At 42.4% G+C, this 16881-nt stretch overlaps 1 protein-coding gene across 1 annotated transcript in view; it reads right to left on the bottom strand.

Annotated features, from left to right (window-relative positions):
- Positions 1-16881, bottom strand: part of NDUFS3 (NADH:ubiquinone oxidoreductase core subunit S3) — a 370028-nt gene that overhangs the window by 272555 nt on the left and 80592 nt on the right. The window contains exon 4 of the mRNA XM_044082739.1: positions 12530-12679. Coding sequence (XP_043938674.1) covers positions 12530-12679 — 150 coding nt within the window. The remainder of the gene's footprint in view (positions 1-12529; positions 12680-16881) is intronic.

Genomic DNA, 16881 nt, shown 5'->3' with positions numbered 1-16881 from the left:
AATTATTCCACTGGTATCACACAATTATGAAACTGCAAGTTAAATACACTTTTGTATGGTCTGGAATATATTCCACTATTTTTTGGAGAGACCAGATGCATGGAAGTTTTTGTCATAGAAAGCACAGTTGTACAAGTTAAATGTAACAAACCAGACAATCACTACATGCAAAAAAGTGTGGAAAATTTACACCCTGGCAAGCCCAAAAAATACAAGCAAAAGAAGGGGTGGGAGGGAGGGGAGACTACTGAAACAGTACTCAAACAATATCTAATGTTACGGCAAGTTTAATATGTACAAGTGTACAACGTTCAAACAAATCATTACTGCAGTAGCTCAAACTACCATGGGTAGAGTACCATAGCTTATGAAAAACAAAACAGGATTCCCAAAAACTAAGACTCCAGGAGCCACTAGAGAAGGTCTTAGCAAATCCATTTCTGGACCTGGAAAAAGAAAAAAAAAAAGTGTGCACAAAGTACAATGTTGCTGCTTCTAGAATACTTTCTAGATTCCATCACTTATCAGAAAGCCACCAAAGAAGCCAAAACCCTTCAGGCATGAACTGTAGCAGTACTTTCAAGTGAGTTATTACGCAAAGTAAGAAAAGCCAACAACATGAGACTACAACCTGGAAATGGTCTGTTTTAAACTGGTTGCCCCTTCCACTTTCTGAAAGTTTCAGTTTTGTTTAGGTAGTAAAAGGAGATGCATGTGGTTATCTAGAGTAGGAAGGAGCCTTTCCCCTTGTTTTTGGGTTCAGAAAAGAAAACTGGGAGATTAATAGTCTGGCTCAAAGTACACACTGACACCACCATTAGGCATAAAAATAGGACTTTTTCTCAAAGAAACAAACACGGTCTCTGTGTAGAACTGACTAATCATAAGAGCTTTTAACTCAAGATACTCTTAGCAGATGTCAGAACAACGAGTAAAACAAGTCTTCCAGGTTATGAACCTCAACTCAATCTCATGAGCTGGTTCAAATGGAGACAAAAGTAAGCTTTTCAAGTACAAAGCTCAGATCCCAAGGAAAAGTCACCACTTCCTAGATGGATGTATATGTAACACCCTTTTCAAAAACTGATTAACTTGAGCATTATCAGAAAGGGGGATCCAAGAGCAGACCAGCACAAATAGCTGACAAATGCAATCTGACAGGAATGCAAAAGGCCAGACAAAAGTTCACACAAACAAGACCCAGAGTCAGTCAGGCCTGAAAATGGTCCTGGTTCATTGACTAGTAACAGTTAGAACATATTTTCCACTTACCCATACAAGACTTCCTAGTGGCAGGTTCTCTCACCTCCATTAGCATCTGTTGCATGTCCTCAGAAAAAAAGTATCAAAACTATATAATCCAGACAGTTAATACAAGAGGTTTACAGACTGGGTGTATTACATACTCCTTGTTTTCTGGTGATTCATTCCTCCCCATATGGAAGCTTGTGATATCTGCCCTTGGTCAAACTGAAAAGAAAGAAGCACTCTTGCCTTGGCCAAATGGGAGTCACCAACACAATTTTTGCAGAGTACTTCTGGATCTTTAGAACACCACTGGATATCAGTGGAAAGGGTGGAAAACCATACAACAGCATTTTTTTCCATAGGAGTGAGAAAGCACCTGTCTTCCAAGCCTACATACAAGGGGTTCTGGAGAAGAATTTCTTTAGATGCATGTTCTAAAGGCAGACAAACAGATCTACTCAAGTTGTTTCCCCACAGAAAATTCAAGGTCTTCAGCATTGGTCCTAAGGGGATCATCTGAAATCACTGTCACTTTATTCTGTTTCATACAGACTACTCAGAGGTGATCTCCGCCTTGCACACAAGGCAATCTCCGACCCTACGTTATTGGAAATTTTGTATATCCGTAAGTCAAACAGTTCAAAGATTACTCACTTTAAAGACCTTAACCTGGTATGTGACATCAATAAAACCTGCTGGAGGAACAGATTTGTCTCCCAGAGGTTACCACACCTTTGGAACAGTCTCCCACTTCATGTCAGAGCACCTCATTGGCCCTCTTCAAATGCAATCCGGACAACTGGATGGGTAACCATAAATTCACCCCGGGGGGTTCCACCTGTATTCCTCTTGGTCAGGGGCAATAGGTGCTGATCCTGGAAATAAGTGTAAGAACTTGGCTAGGCTTGTGAGGATCCAACAGCCATTAGCCTAATAACTTCCTATGATCAATTACTGGAAGCCCATAAAATAAAGTTTCCGTGGGAGAGGGGGCAGTCTTGGTTTTGCTAAGCTTGTCTCCAAACAAGTTCTGCTCCAACAGAATGTAGGACACGAGTCTAAATGAGCTGAGCTGCAATCTCCCAAGTTATCTTTGCAAGTTTGCAAAGGGGGATAAGATCTGGTACCCACAGTTTATATACCATGCAACTCTGGTATTGTCTGCATACACCTGCAAAGGTCTTGGAGATCAGAGATTATTCAAGTCCTTCAAAACATTGATAACTGCAAACATACCTCTGATAGTTGTATCCTCCTAACGGTTTATAGGATCCCACAGAGCTTTCAGTTTTATCCCTTTTTAAACTAAACTATTCTTCATGCCAGGTCCGAAGCAAATCTTGTTACTGACTGGAGGAAGTCAGAGGACAATGGAAGAAAACATGGATTGCAAGCTATCTGGTCCACCCACCATGCACTCACCTGCTTTACAAACCCCAGAAATGGGATATGAAAGACAAACAGTGAAGATGCTGAGACCAGACTGATTGAAGTACCACTGAAATTTTCTCATGTGTAGTCTGACCAGGGAAAATATGAGAATCCTAGATGCCATGTAAAAAGCAATCTAGAGAAACTCCCTTGCAGATGCATGGTTTTGACAAGAGAAACTCAGGAAGAAAGGATGAAAAAAAAAAACGAGTCTGTCTAGAAAAAGAAAGGCTCTTCCAAAGGAAGTCTAGACAAAAAAATCATTCTGTGAGAAACGATAAGAAAAGAATTCTGAAATTTTATTTGAAACCCAGATTTAGTAGACATTTTTGAAAAGATGCTAAAGACTTCTGACATTAGAAAAAAAAAAGTCTGCAAAGAAAAGACAATGGTTCAAATAAGGAAAAATGAGAATGATGTGAATGTCAAAGTCTGCAATAAGCAAAAACAAACAAGGCACTTTGTGAATACCCTTGGTGCTCTGGACAGTCCAAAGGGTAAAACAAAGAACTGATAATGTAAGCCAGACATGTCAAATCTTAAGAAATGCCTAAAATGCTTTGCAATAGGGATCCAATAATAGCGACCCTTCAGATCCAGCTTTACCATGGGGAAAAAATCACAGGTATGACAGACAGAGGAAACAAACTTTGGAATCTTGACAAAAAAGGTTGAAAAAATAAAGATGTAATACAGATCTCCACAATCCTTCTGTTTTAGGAACTAGAAAAATTCTGGAATAAAAACCTTTGCCTAGGATATTGGGTAGCACACCTTATAGGACTTTGAGACATCTTGGGTTGCACGACAGAAGGAAACGGATCTAGTTCCTTGGAAAAGAGGGAACTCCCCCTGTAAAGGGGGGGGGGGGATACTCTTGCCAAACGTACTCCTATTGGATTACATTCAGTACCCAGCTGTCTTGAGGTGATCTGACACATCACAATGGGAGGTGAAGTCAAAGATATGGAAAGGTTGCCAGGGTGGGAAGAAGGAAGGCCATGAACAGTTAGACAGTTGTGCTGATGGACAGCACAGTCTTTGATTATTAGAGGCTTTTCCTTTTAAAGCTGTTCTCAATGCTTAAAAAAAATGGTTGCTGGTCTCTTGCTTCTTACTGATTATTGGAGAAGGGAGCTGAGCAGGAGAAAGTACAACTGTTTTGAGTAAGGAGAGTTGAAAAATCTGAAACAGTTTTCCCTTTTCATCAAGCCTGTTTATCCAACGAAGAATTTAACATCTCAGATATATCAAGAAGATTCTGAGAAAAAAGTCAAACAAATCTCCTTAAAACAAATCCAGAAGTAGTAGAAGTGTTACAGGCACACCTTAAAATAGGATTTAGTAACAAGAGAAATGGCCATCACATAAGCATTTAACGAGTTCTTCATCTCAGAAGGAAAAAAGATGATTAGCCATTAACTTCTACAGGTTTTGAAAAGATAAAAACTTTAACATACAAGCTTGACGGTTTAAAATTTTGAAATTTAAAGTATTAGAAAATTACATTTTCTTCCCAACTTATCCACTGCTTTCCCATCTTTGCAAAGGGAAATGGGGTTGGCAATTGTTATCAGTTTAGCAAAAGCAGATCTGAACAGAGAAATGAGTGCTGGATCTGCTTAGGATTACAAAACAGGTACTTGTGTGTCTGGGGCACCTTGTACAATCTGTCAGACTTCTTGGGGACAGGAGGCTGACAAAATAGGATCGATGCAGTGAGAAAAACGCTCTAAAGCAGGCAAGATATAATAGATAACCACAATTTTTGGCATCTCTAACTGCAATAACTCCTAACACTTTGTGCCGCAGGGACTTCATTCTCGACACCTCTTTCACCTTTGACACAGTGTCAAAAAAGAAATCTCTTCAGGAGGGATATCTAACAAAATACAGTCCTCAGAATCAGAGAAGTCAACCTTACAGCCATCTCCCTGCAGTGTCTGCTCGTCCAAATGAAATGCCGTCAGAATGGTAAGAAACTCTTCCTTTTCTTGCCTGAAGAATGAAAAGGCAAAGAAAAAGCATTAATACATGCCTTGGCAAATCGCAGCAAGTCTGCCCTTTCCACAAAAAAAGAACGTTTCTCACTAAGCGCTCTCTCCCTGAAAACAGACCGATTCATATTAGGCACACCGGTCCCAGCTTCCACCTGCACCTCCCAGCCAAGTTAAGACCCTTCACCTGCCCCTTCCTCAGACACTGACAAAAGTCTCTCTCCCTTGCCTACCAAGAGCATCCCTACAGTGGCAGAGGACATGGCTATCTCTCATCCCCACTTTCCAGTCTTTGGTGGCAAAAGCTGTACCAAGAGGATCTGGGGAGGAAGACAGCAAGCAATCACAGAAGTCACCCAACAATGGTTGGTGCAGGAAAGGAGCTAGCCTGCACCTGAAGACTCCTTTGAAACTTTTTCCATTTTGCATGCAGGGGAAGGTACCATTGCAGAAACCAGAGGTTACTCTAAGGTAAACCAAGGCAGAGTTGTTGAAAACGAGGACTGCAGCCTTGCCGAGTTGGTAACTTGTAAATTAGAAAACAGGCTGTTCTAAAAATAATGCACTGCCAAGCCCCTGAAAAGCACAATATTCTGCCCCAAACACACACACAAGTTTGCAATCTAAGCAAAATTTGTCGTAAGTAAAAACAAATTCAGTCTCATAAAATTTACTCAAGCATGTTCTTAAGTCTTATAATACAGATCTCATACTAGTTTTGCTGCCTTTCTCTACACAGCTTGGTTTCCCAAAACATCCCTGCAGAAACGAGAAGAGTTTTCTCTCATTCTTACACACGCACGCAGTGTAGTTTAGTAGGCCTAATGTCAAAATTATGTTAGTCCCCCAAACTAGATTGGCAACAAGCAGTAATATATTACTGCCTCAGACAGACTGAGGTATCCTTATTACATTACTACATGCATTCGGTTATCTGCTAACAGCCACTTTACATTATGCAAGGCTGTGGGGGAGCCAGAGCTCAACTTCACCTAAAACTGGCCCTGCCTGGAACAATTAAAGTTTTACATGCCAAAACTATGCAGTCACCCAGCAGAAAATAATCTATGTGTAGATAGAGGAACAGCTTTGTTGCTTGTGTTTCTCTAGTTCAAAAGTCTTTATTTCATAGCTAGACTGATCTCAACACTGCCCATAGCCAAAATACACACTTTGAAACATCTCGAGTACCCTTGTAAACTTAAACCTCTCCTACCACACCTAGAGGGCCTGTAAAATCTGTGTTGTGAGAGCATAACAAACTTTTGCCTACCTAATGTTTTAACAGATATTCGCTAGTAGAACTTTTGTGGATAGACTGTTTCTATTTTGAAGCCATTATCATACCTTTCTTAGTTTCAACTATGAGGAAGTCCTTAAATATCCAAAATGTTTATAGTTTCCTTAGGTGTTTTATTCACAACAAAACCTTAAACGAGTCTTTTTGTTTTTGCCTTGGTAGTCAAGCATGTGTGCCAAATGACTCTTCCAATGGCACTCTAACAGTAAAGAGTAGGTAATTCACTCCCAGGTTTTCATATGCATAAGGACAGAATAATTATTTTCTTTTTTTCTGTTTCTCCAGCAAGCAATATACATTGAGCACTACTGTGCAAGCTGCAAAGCCTGTAAATGATAAAAAATTTAACAGAATAAGAGTGTACATATACACCCAATCTGTTAGCACAGGTAGAGAGTTATCAGTTTGCAACCTCAATGACATTTATATGGAGAATAAATTGGAAGTGGCAGCAGGCCAACCAGGAGAGAGAGATTAAATATCAAAGAAACTGCTCTTTTCCTGCTTGTTGGGAGTATAGGTGGAGAGCTGTTCAATTCTGGTCTTCGAGGAACCGCCCACCAACCCAGAAAAGGTTTATTGATCAGTGGACTCCAGCAGATATGGCTGTGGCAAGTATCATGGAAGAAAGCACATTGTCAGTGTGCAGTATCCCGTATAAACCCTTATGAGAAGGGCACAGGGAAAAAAAAAAAACGGTAGTGTTGAAGAAAACCACAGAACAGACAAAGTACAGTTGTGTACACTTACCATAAATGTAGATGTTAGAGTGTCTTCACTGTTGCAGTCGACTGTAGGGTTCTCCCCTGCCGGCAGGCAGTCCTCGGTTGGCCAGAATCCCAAAGTCTGGGTCCGGCGTCGGCTGCTCAGCCATGCTCCCTGACGTCAGAGAGCCAGGAGTACAAAACTGAAGCCGATGCCATGTTCTCCAGTTTTTCTTGCACCAGATGTCAGGAGTTCCAAAATGAGTAAGATCCCATACCCTTTGCAAATACACCTCAGAAGAAGGGTGAGGGGAACCACACAAAAGAAAAAATAAAGGGACAGGAGGGAGGGAAACCCAGACTGCAACAGTGAAGACCCCAACATCTACATTTATGGTAAGTGTACACAACTGTACTATGGTTCATCGCGTTTCACTGTTGCAGTCATGACTGTAGGGTTGAATCCCAAAGCAGAATAAAAGGGAGGTGGTCATAAAGTAGAGGGGGCGGCTAAACGGCCCTGCAAGACTGCAGAAGCAAAGCCTGCCCTAGACTTAAGAGTAGAGAGGTAGATTGTAGTGCTTAGAAAAAGTATGCACTGAACTCCAAGTTGCAGCTTCCAAAATGTCTTTGGTAGGAACTCCCCTGAGGAAGGCAGCTGAAGTGGCAGCAGCTCTGGTAGAGAGAGTCCTTATACTGCCTGGGATTTGCTTTCCATGGTGTGAATAACAAAATCGGATTCCATGAGCAATCCATTTTGAAATGGTCTGTTTTGAAATTACTTTACCTTGGGAACTTTAAGCATAAGAAACAAACAATTGTTCCGATTTCCTGAAGTCCTTGGTTCTGTCCAGGTAAAAATGTAGTTGTCCGTGTACATCCAAGGAATGTAAGATCCTTTCCCCATTATTTTGAGGACCGGGGAAAAAAGTTGGCAAGTGAATAGTTTGATTTAAAGCCACTTTGGAAACCACCTTAGGCATGAAAGTAGGATTAGTCCTTAAAGACACCCTATCTTGATGAAAAATAATATATGGTTCCACCGCCATGAGAGCTTGCAACTCCGAAACTCTCCTGGCAGAAGTCAGAGCTAACAGGATGGCCGTCTTCCAAGATTAAAACTTGATGTCAGATGTGGCAGCAGGCTCAAAAGGAGGTAAGGTGAGTTTTTCCAGAACATAGTTGAGATCCCAGGCAGGAATGGGTGGAGATCTAGGGGGCCTTAAGTTCTTAGCTCCTCTGAGAAACTGTCTCATGAGCTGGTGGGAAGATTGGAGGGTCTGTATTAGAATGAGCAGAAATAGCAGAGGCATGTATCTTTATGGAAGAAAAAGATAGACCCTTATGTAAGAGGTCTGTCAGGTAAAGTAAAATCAGAGGAATGTCAGGAATAAGAGGGTCCGAATCCTGAGCCTGCATCCAGGTGCAAAATCTTTTCCATTTTCCTGCATAAGATTTTCTAGTGCTAGGCCGTCTGGCTTCCAAAATGACATCCATAACCTGCTTGGGAAGGAGAGAATGAATCATAGACCCTGGATTAACCAGGCTGCCAGGTTGAGAGTTTTGACATGGGAGTGCAGAACCTGACCCTGGTGTTGGGACAGAAGGTTCGGAGTCTGTGGTAAAACCCAAGGGGGCTCCAGAGAAAGGTTTTTCAGTGTTGAGTACCAAAACTGTTGAGGCCAATTTGGGGCCAGCAAAATTATCATCTTGGGCTTGTCCTGTTTGATCTTTAATAACACTCGTGGAAGAAGGGGTAGAGGCGGGAAGGCATACCCAGAGAGGTTTCTCTAACTGAATGATAGTGCATCCACTTTCCAAGCTAGTTCGTGGAATGTCCTGGTGCAAAAAATCTGTAGTTGATTGAGGTGGGATGCAAAGAGGTCTATGTGAGGACATCCCCAGACTGCTGTAATCATCTTGAATATTTCGGTGTCCAGCATCCATTCGTGTGGGTCCGACAGGTTTCTGCTCAGACTGTCTGCCAGGAAGTTTTGCTTCCCTGGTAGAAACTGAGCTTGAAGTTCCAATTTTCAAGCTCGAGCTGTGTTCCATAGATTCATGGCTAGTCTGCAAAGGGAATAGGAATGTGATCCCCCTTGCTTGTTTATGTACCACATAACTGTGGTGTTGTCTGTCCTTATCAGTAGTTGCCCTGGTTGTAGAAGATTCCTGAAGGCCAATAGAGCATTCTGAACGGCTAGCATTTCCTTTAAATTGGTATGCAGGTGCTTCTGATCCTTTGTCCAAAGGCCCTGCAGACAGTTGCCCTGCAAATGGGCTCCCCATGCATAATCTGAGGCGTCCGTGGTTAGTATCTGACTGGCTAGAGGCAGACTGAAGGGTTTCTCTTTGTTTAGAGTACATGCCTTGGACCACCAAAGGAATTCCTTTTGAAGACAAGGCAGGACGGTGATCTGTATGTCTAAACTGTGGCAATGGTGAGACCATACACTTTTTAGGTACCACTGTATTTTCCTCATATGTAGTCTTGCATATGGTACGAGAAGGATGCAGGAGGCCATGTAACCCAAAGCCTGCAAGAATTTCCTTGCAGATAGAGTTAACGTTGCCAAGGTTTTGAAAGTTAAAGCCAGCTGTAATTGTTTTTCGTATGTCAGAAATGCCATCTGGGTTGTTGCGTTTAGAAGAGCACCCAGAAAAGTTATCTGTTGCGAGGGCATCAAATTTTACTTTATGTGGACAGTGCATCCCAGGAACTTGAGAAGTTTCTGAACAAATTCTAGATGCTGGAGTAAGACATCCTTGCTGTCTGCCTGAATAAGACAATCGTCCAGATAAGGGTAAATTTGAATTCCCTCGAGTCTGCAATAAGCTACTACTGGAGCCAGGCACTTGAAGACCCTGGGCGCAGTAGACAATCCAAAGGGCAGCACAGAGAATTGATAATGCCTCGATCCGGCCTTGAACCTGAGGTATTTGCTGCACTCCTGCCTGATGGGAATGTGTAAATAAGCCTCCTTTAAATCCAAAGTTACCATCCATGCATTTTTGGTCAGCATTGGGAGTAGCTGCTGTAGAGTAAGCATCTTGAATTTTGGTATTTAGAGAAAAGTGTTTAAGACGGACAGATCCAGAATGGGTCTCCATGAATTTTGCTTTCTGGGGACTAGAAAGAGCCTCGAGTAAAAACCTTGTCCCATTTCTGAAAGTGGAACCAGTTCTATGGCTTTCATAGCCAAGAGGGCTTCCACCTGGTTTAAGGCCTCTAACCATTAATGTTTTGTTAGATCTGGCCGTCCACTTGGTCCTGGTAGGGTATGAAAATGGAATTTGTAACCTCTGGAAACCACATCCAGAACCCACTTGTCTTGGGTTATAGGAGTCCAATTTAGGTGAAAGAGAGAAAGTTTTCCTCCGAGAGAGGCTTCCAGGAAAGAAGTTCCTGCAGCCCAACAGAGGGAGTCATTGAGCCTGTTTTCTGTGAGCTTGCGGCTTGTCGTTTCCTCCCCTAGGGGTGGAAGCAGTCCAATGTCTTGGTCTACAAGAGGCTTGCCGTTTGAGGCCTTCCTCAGGAGCGTCTGTATCTACCCCCTCTGAGGCCTGTCTGAATTGGGAAAGGAACAATTTTTTGTAGGCCAATTCCTACTAAATCTGGGTGGCTGTACTTGTAAGAAATCCCAACCATTTGCATGGATTTTGCCTTGTCCTTCATCTTCATCACCTCTTCAGCCTTAGATCCAAACAAAACATTAAGCTGAACAGGAGCATCCAATAACTTAGCTTTTACTTGATCTAGCAAGTTTTGTTCCTTTAACCAAGCATGCCTTCTAATGACTGTACCAGAGGCAGCAACCCTACAAGAAGCCTCTAAGGCATCAAATCCACAGTGTAAACCATGCTTCCCAACTTGTTCAGCGGCATGCATTAAGTCATGTAATTCCTTAGCGTCTGCACAGGCGGAAATGGAAGTTAGCTTTTGTTTCAAAACAGACAAAAGGAATTGCTGGTATTTCAGCATATGAAATTGATAGTTTAAAGCCCTAATAGATAAAGTAGCTGAAGTGTACACTTTTTTGCCCCATCTTTCTAAAGATCTGGAATCCTTCTCTGTGGGAATGGGGTTTTTAGCAGAAGCGGCCTTAACCCCCTTAGGGCCCTGAGAAATGGTTTCAGGATCAGCAGTAGGGTTTCTTGTATAAAAACTGGTGGGAATCAGGAACCCTATAATATCTGTCTGGCTTAACAGGAGTTGGAGGATGAGAGTCAGAAGTTAAGTTGGCCTCCGAAAAAGCATCATCCACAATATCCAAAATAGGAGGAATAGCCAGGGGTCTAATGATGGGGAAGAAGAAAATCCCTTAGTCTTTTCTTAGATTCCGAGTACTCCTGTCCTTCCCAGTGAAAATGTTCCCTCATTTCATGCAAAGTTTCCCCAAGAGAGAAATCCTCAGGGGGAGAAGCTGAAGGAAAGAATATTCCTTGTCAGTAGAAGAAACTGAAGAAACAGAAGCCTGATCAGAGGAGTCATAATACACTTCCTGCCTTGGCCTTTTATCTGGAGGGGGATGTGAACCCCTAATCATAGTAAGCAAGTCCTCCGCCATCTTAAGTAACCGTTTCGGAGACTTGGGTGCCGGATCAGAAGAGGCCTGGGCTGCAGTCTTTGATTTGGAAGGAGTTTTTGCCTTTATTAGAAGCTGAGTAGGCCTGAAAACCCCTTCGGAAGCCGGTACCTGCACAGCGGCTCCAGACCCATCTGAAGGAGCATTGTCCAAAGGTCCTGCAACAGAAATATTCAAAGGCCTAGTTGGCTCCTTGTGGGAGTCCGTTTCGGCTATCGTTTTCAAAATGGCCAACGACAGGGGCTGCAAAAGCGCCTCACTGATGACGGCCAAACCTGAAGCTGGCTGTGCTTGTACAACATCATCTGATTTGGACCTCGGAGGCCTGTCTTTATCCTTGCGTCATTTGTGAACTCCGGTAGCCGGAACGGTATCCGACGACAGTTTGTAAGTAAAACGCCTACCGAAGTAATGAAATGCAAAATCGTACCTTTGTTTAATCGTACATTGATTGAATCTAGCACAAAACCGACAACTAGCTACGTCGTGGTCAGGGCCTAAGCAAAGAATACAGTAAGAATGAAAATTCTTATGAGGTATTTGCTTCCCACATGAAATACAATTATTAACTTTTTCTGACATCGGACTGGAGCAAGAAAAAGTTTCAACGGGTACTTAGCTTTGAGTAGGAGAAGAAAGTCTTCGGACTGAAGTACGTTTATAAAAAAATTGTCAGGAGTCAGCCGACCGGCACTTGCGAACTGCTATCACCGCACGGCAAGAAAGACTGGAGAACATGGTGTCGGCTGTCAGTTTTGTACTCCTGGCGCTCTGACGTCAGGGAGCATGGCTGAGCAGCAGACGCCGGACCCAGAATTTGGGATTCTGGCCGACCGAGGACTGCCTGCCGCCAGGGGAGAACCCTACAGTCATGACTGCAACTGTGAAACACGATGAACATCAGTCCCTCCTGACTGGAGCAGAAAACCCATACCCACAGCAAAATGTGTGTGTAATAAAGTTAAAGGCTTAAACTAAAGTTCTAGTTAACAAGAAACAAAGTACTACTCAAAACTTCCACAATGGCATTCGCAGGAAAGCTCATAGGGTTAGAGAAAAAAATTTGTAATTTCTTTTATATCTTACTCATAAAAAACATGCACCATGGCATATACAATGTTATCATTCACTGCAAAGTGCTGTGGTTTCAATATTTCTTTAAACTGGAATTCAGCAACAAAACAGTGTATACTTTATAACCAGCTACTGTTGGCTGAAAGCCTGTAATTAAAAATAAATTACTCAAACATTAATCGTTCTTACCTCAAATCTGTTTTGACGAGTAGGTACATCTACAACAGTCTGGTCTATCAAAGATTTAAACTGGGCATTGGTGTGGTCCCGCAAGAAAGTCAGAACTGGGATGACACCATCTGGATGGATCATAATCTCAAGTTCATTGAAACATGTTACCTAGGGAGGAAAATATGTGCATTTATCTGAAAACTAGTAATCAAGACCTCGAGAGCATATGTCACTCATTTTACTGTTCACAATGACATTACTGTCGGTTTTTCATTGATTGTTCTTGTATACTCTATGTTGCACCTATTATTGCATAGGACTTGAGCTGTGCCTGTAACTGATTATTCAATGTTCAGTGCTCTAGCCCATTAAAAAAAAAAAAAAAAAAAAAAAAAAAAAAAACTGTAAATAATAGAACACATCTAAATAATTATCACAAGGTCCGAGACTTCGTGTTCACTATATGTTATCCAAATACTCTCCTTAAACAGAATACATCCAACCTGTCATTGTAATGACAACATTTTTATACAAAACTGCTGCCAGTGTAAAGCATGCAGCCGACACCATTACAGCAGTTTTTCTTGCCCCAGATGTCAGGTGCCCCATAATGGGAAGCAATTATATACAAGGTTACACCTCCAACAAAAAAGCAAATACACCAGAAATCTTTAAGCATTGTAAACAAGAACAGAGGTATAGTGTCAATAGAAGTTTGGGGGCTGGAGGGAGGGTAACCAGGACTGGTAAATACACTCTGACATCTACATTTATGGTAAGTGTACACAACTGTACTATGTTCTTAGTGTTTCACTGCTGCAGTCATCACATTTGGGTAGATTCCCAAAGCTAAGGATGGGAGGAGGTAATTAGATTGCATTAGGACCAGCTTTAAAGCCCTACAAGACTGCAGTGGCAAAGCCAGCTCTGGATTTAGAAAAAATTGGCAAGTGGTAATGCTTGGTGAAGGTATGTAGAGAACTCCAGGTAGCAGCTTCTAGGATGTCCCTGGTAGGGACACCTCTGAGAAAGTACAGTTGTGTATACTTACCATAAATGTAGACGTTGGAGTGTATTCACTGTTGCAGTCATTACATTTGGGTAATCTGCTGGCAGGTTGCCCTCAAGTCGGCCTGAATAACAAAGTCTTGGGTCCTGCGTCAGTTGCCGTTTCTTCTTCCATGATGTCAGGTCGTCAGGGGTATACAAACATGCAGCAGACGCTATTTTATTCGGTTTTTCTTGCCCCAGATGTCAGGTGCCCCCCAAATGGGGAGCAAAAAAAAAAAAATAATTATATATATATATATATATATATATATATATATTAATTATAAATAAACAGTAAATATATATAAATGCACAAACTTTACCTTCATCTCAAAGCAAATACCCCAGAAAGGATTTTGTGTATAGTGAAGGAAAGGAAAGGTATAGAAAGGGGGATGGCAGGTAGGTAACCCGGACTGCAACAGTGAATACACACGAAAATCTACATTTATGGTAAGTGTACACAACTGTACTATGTTCTTCGTGTTTCACTGTTGCAGTCATTACATTTGGGTAGAATCCCAAAGCTATGGATGGGAGGATGGAGCTAAACAGCATTAGGAGCAGCTATAAGGCCCTGCAGAACTGCAGTGGCGAAGCCTGCCCTGGATTTGGAAAACAGACGCAAATGATAATGTTTTGTGAAGGTATGAACAGAGCTCCAAGTAGCAGCTTCTAGAATGTCTTTGGTTGGAACTCCTCTGAGAAAAGCGGCTGAAGTAGAGGCAGACCTGGTGGAATGTGATCCGATCCTCTTGGGCACAGGTTTACCATGTTGCAAGTAGCAGAAACGAATGCAATGGCTTATCCACTTAGAAATAGTCTGCTTTGATATAACCTTCCCCTTTGATCCTGCAGCAAATGCTACCAGTAGTTGCTCAGACTTTTAGAGATTTGGTCCTGTTTAAGAAGAATTTCAGTTGTCCGTGTACATCCAATGAAAGCAGAATACACTCCCCCTTATTATGCGGATTTGGGTAAAAAGTTGGCAGGTGGATGGTCTGGCTAAGAACCACACTGGATACCACCTTGGGCATAAAAGAAGGATTGGTCCTGAGGGACACCCTGTCCGGGTAAATTATCATAAAAGGCTCCACTGCCATGAGAGCCTGTAGTTCTGAAACCCTTCTTGCTGAAGTGACTGCCAAGAGAAAAGCTGTTTTCCAGGATAGATCATTTTATATTCACAGTAGCTGCTGGTTCAAAAGAGGGCAGAGTGAGTTTTTCCAGCACAAAATTGAGGTCCCATGCAAGAGTTGGCGATGATCTGGGAGGCTTTAAATTTTTGGCCCATTAAGATACTGTTTAAGCAGAGGATGAGAAGAGAGGGGAGGGCTCTGTGTTGTAATGAGCCGAGATGGCAGAGGCATGGATTTTTATTGAAGAAAAAGATAGGCCCTTGTCAAGCATCTCAGTCAAATATTGCAAAATGTGAGGAATATTGGGCTTTGCTGTGTCTGTTCCTTGTGCTTGGTTCCAAGCACAGAATCTCTTCCATTTATCAGCATAAGATTTTCTTGTACTAGGCCTTCTGGCTTCCAAAATGACATCCATCACAGATTTACTGAGAGGTCTTTGAATAATTAGTTGATCAGCCATGCTGCAAGATTCAGAGTTTGGAGCAGACTGTGCAGAATTTGATAGTTCAGCTGACAGTAGATGAGGCATTTGAGGCAAGTACCATTGCGGAAGCCGAGACGTATTCCTTATAAGTGGGTACCAGTGCTGGTGTGGCCAGTCCAGAGCAACTAGGATCATTTTTGTTTTTTCCTGTCTTGACTTTTATTATGACCTTGGAAAGGAGAGGCAGAGGGGGAAAGGCATAGACTGATAGGGCATCCACCTTCCATGCTTTTTTTGTGAGGAGGTCTTGTGCAGAATTTGTCCAACTGATAATTTTGGGGAGAGGCAAACAGATCTATGCCTGGGCTCCCCCATTTCTGGTGTTAACATGCTGAAGATTTGCGGATTGAGTTTCCATTCGTGCGGGTCCATAAGATTTCTGCTTAGGTTGTCTGCCAGAGTATTTTGCTTTCCTGGCAGGAATTGAGCTTGAAGATGTATTTGGTAAGTCAAGACTGTGTTCCAAAAGACCATGGCTAGTCTGCAAAGGGGGTAGGAGTGGGTACCCCCCTGCTTGTTTATGTACCACATAACTGTGGTGTTGTCTGTCTTTATCAGTAGTTGTCCTGGATGAAGTAAGTCCTTGAAGGCTGTCCGTGCATTCTGAACAGCTAGCATCTCTTTCTGGCTGATATGCAGATGCATTTGGTTTGGGCTTAATTTGCCCTGAATGCATCTCCCTGCCAGGTGGGTCCCCCAAGCATATAGTCTGACGCATCTGTAGTTAGGGTTTGGGTGGCAGGGGGTAGAGTGAGTGAGTGACAGTCCCTTGTTCTGGTGACATGTCTCTGCCCACCAAATAAACTCCTGTTGTAGGCAGGGAATGAGAGGAATCAATGTTTCCAGACTTTGACAACGTTGACTCCCATAAACTTTTTAGGTACCATTGAAGTTTCCTCATATGCAGTCTCGCATATGGAACTAGTAGAATGCAGGATGCCATAAACCCCAAAGCCTGCAGAATTTGTCTTGCAGATAACTGGGCTTTTGTTACCATTTGTTTCAAGTATGTTGTCAGTTGCCTTTATTTGTCTGGTGTGAGGTAAGCCATATGGGCAGTTGTATTCAAGCTTGCACCCAGGAATGTAAATTATTTGAGAGGGTACCAGTTGTGATTTCTTTTCATTTATGGTGTACCCTAGGCATGCTAGAAGCCTTTTTACAAATGCCAGATGTTGAAGAAGAGTGTCTTTGTCCTCTGCTTGAATGAGACAGTCGTCCAGATAAGGATAAATTTGAATGCTTCTTTGTCTGCAGAATGCAATTACTGGTGCCAGGCACTTTGTAAAGACCCTGGGTGCAGTAGATAAGCCAAAGGGCAGTGCAGAGAATTGGCAATGCAAGAAACCTGCTTTGAAGCGAAGTATCTTCTGCACGATTCCCTTATTGGGACATGCAGGTATGCCTCCTTTAAGTCTAGAGTTACTAACCAAGCATTCCTGCCTAGCATAGGCAGTAGCTGTTGTAGTCAGAATTTTGAATTTTGGAATGTCCAGGAACGTGTTTAAAATTGATAAGTCCAGAATTGGACGTCATGAATTGTCTTTTCTGGGTACCAGGAAAAGTCTTGAATAAAAAACAGGTTCTTTTTCCTTTTCTGGAACTGGTTGAATAGCCCCCATATCCATGAGGGACACTACTTGTTAATGGGCCTCTACCCACTGGCTTTGTGGCAGATCCGGCCATCCATTTGGAAT

The sequence above is a fragment of the Protopterus annectens genome, chromosome 9.part0 (assembly GCF_019279795.1).
Source record: "Protopterus annectens isolate FY-2018-M chromosome 9.part0, PAN1.0, whole genome shotgun sequence".
Taxonomy (NCBI): domain Eukaryota; kingdom Metazoa; phylum Chordata; order Ceratodontiformes; family Protopteridae; genus Protopterus; species Protopterus annectens.
Note: the sequence above shows the minus strand (reverse complement) of the source record. Positions and strands in the feature narration are given on the sequence as shown.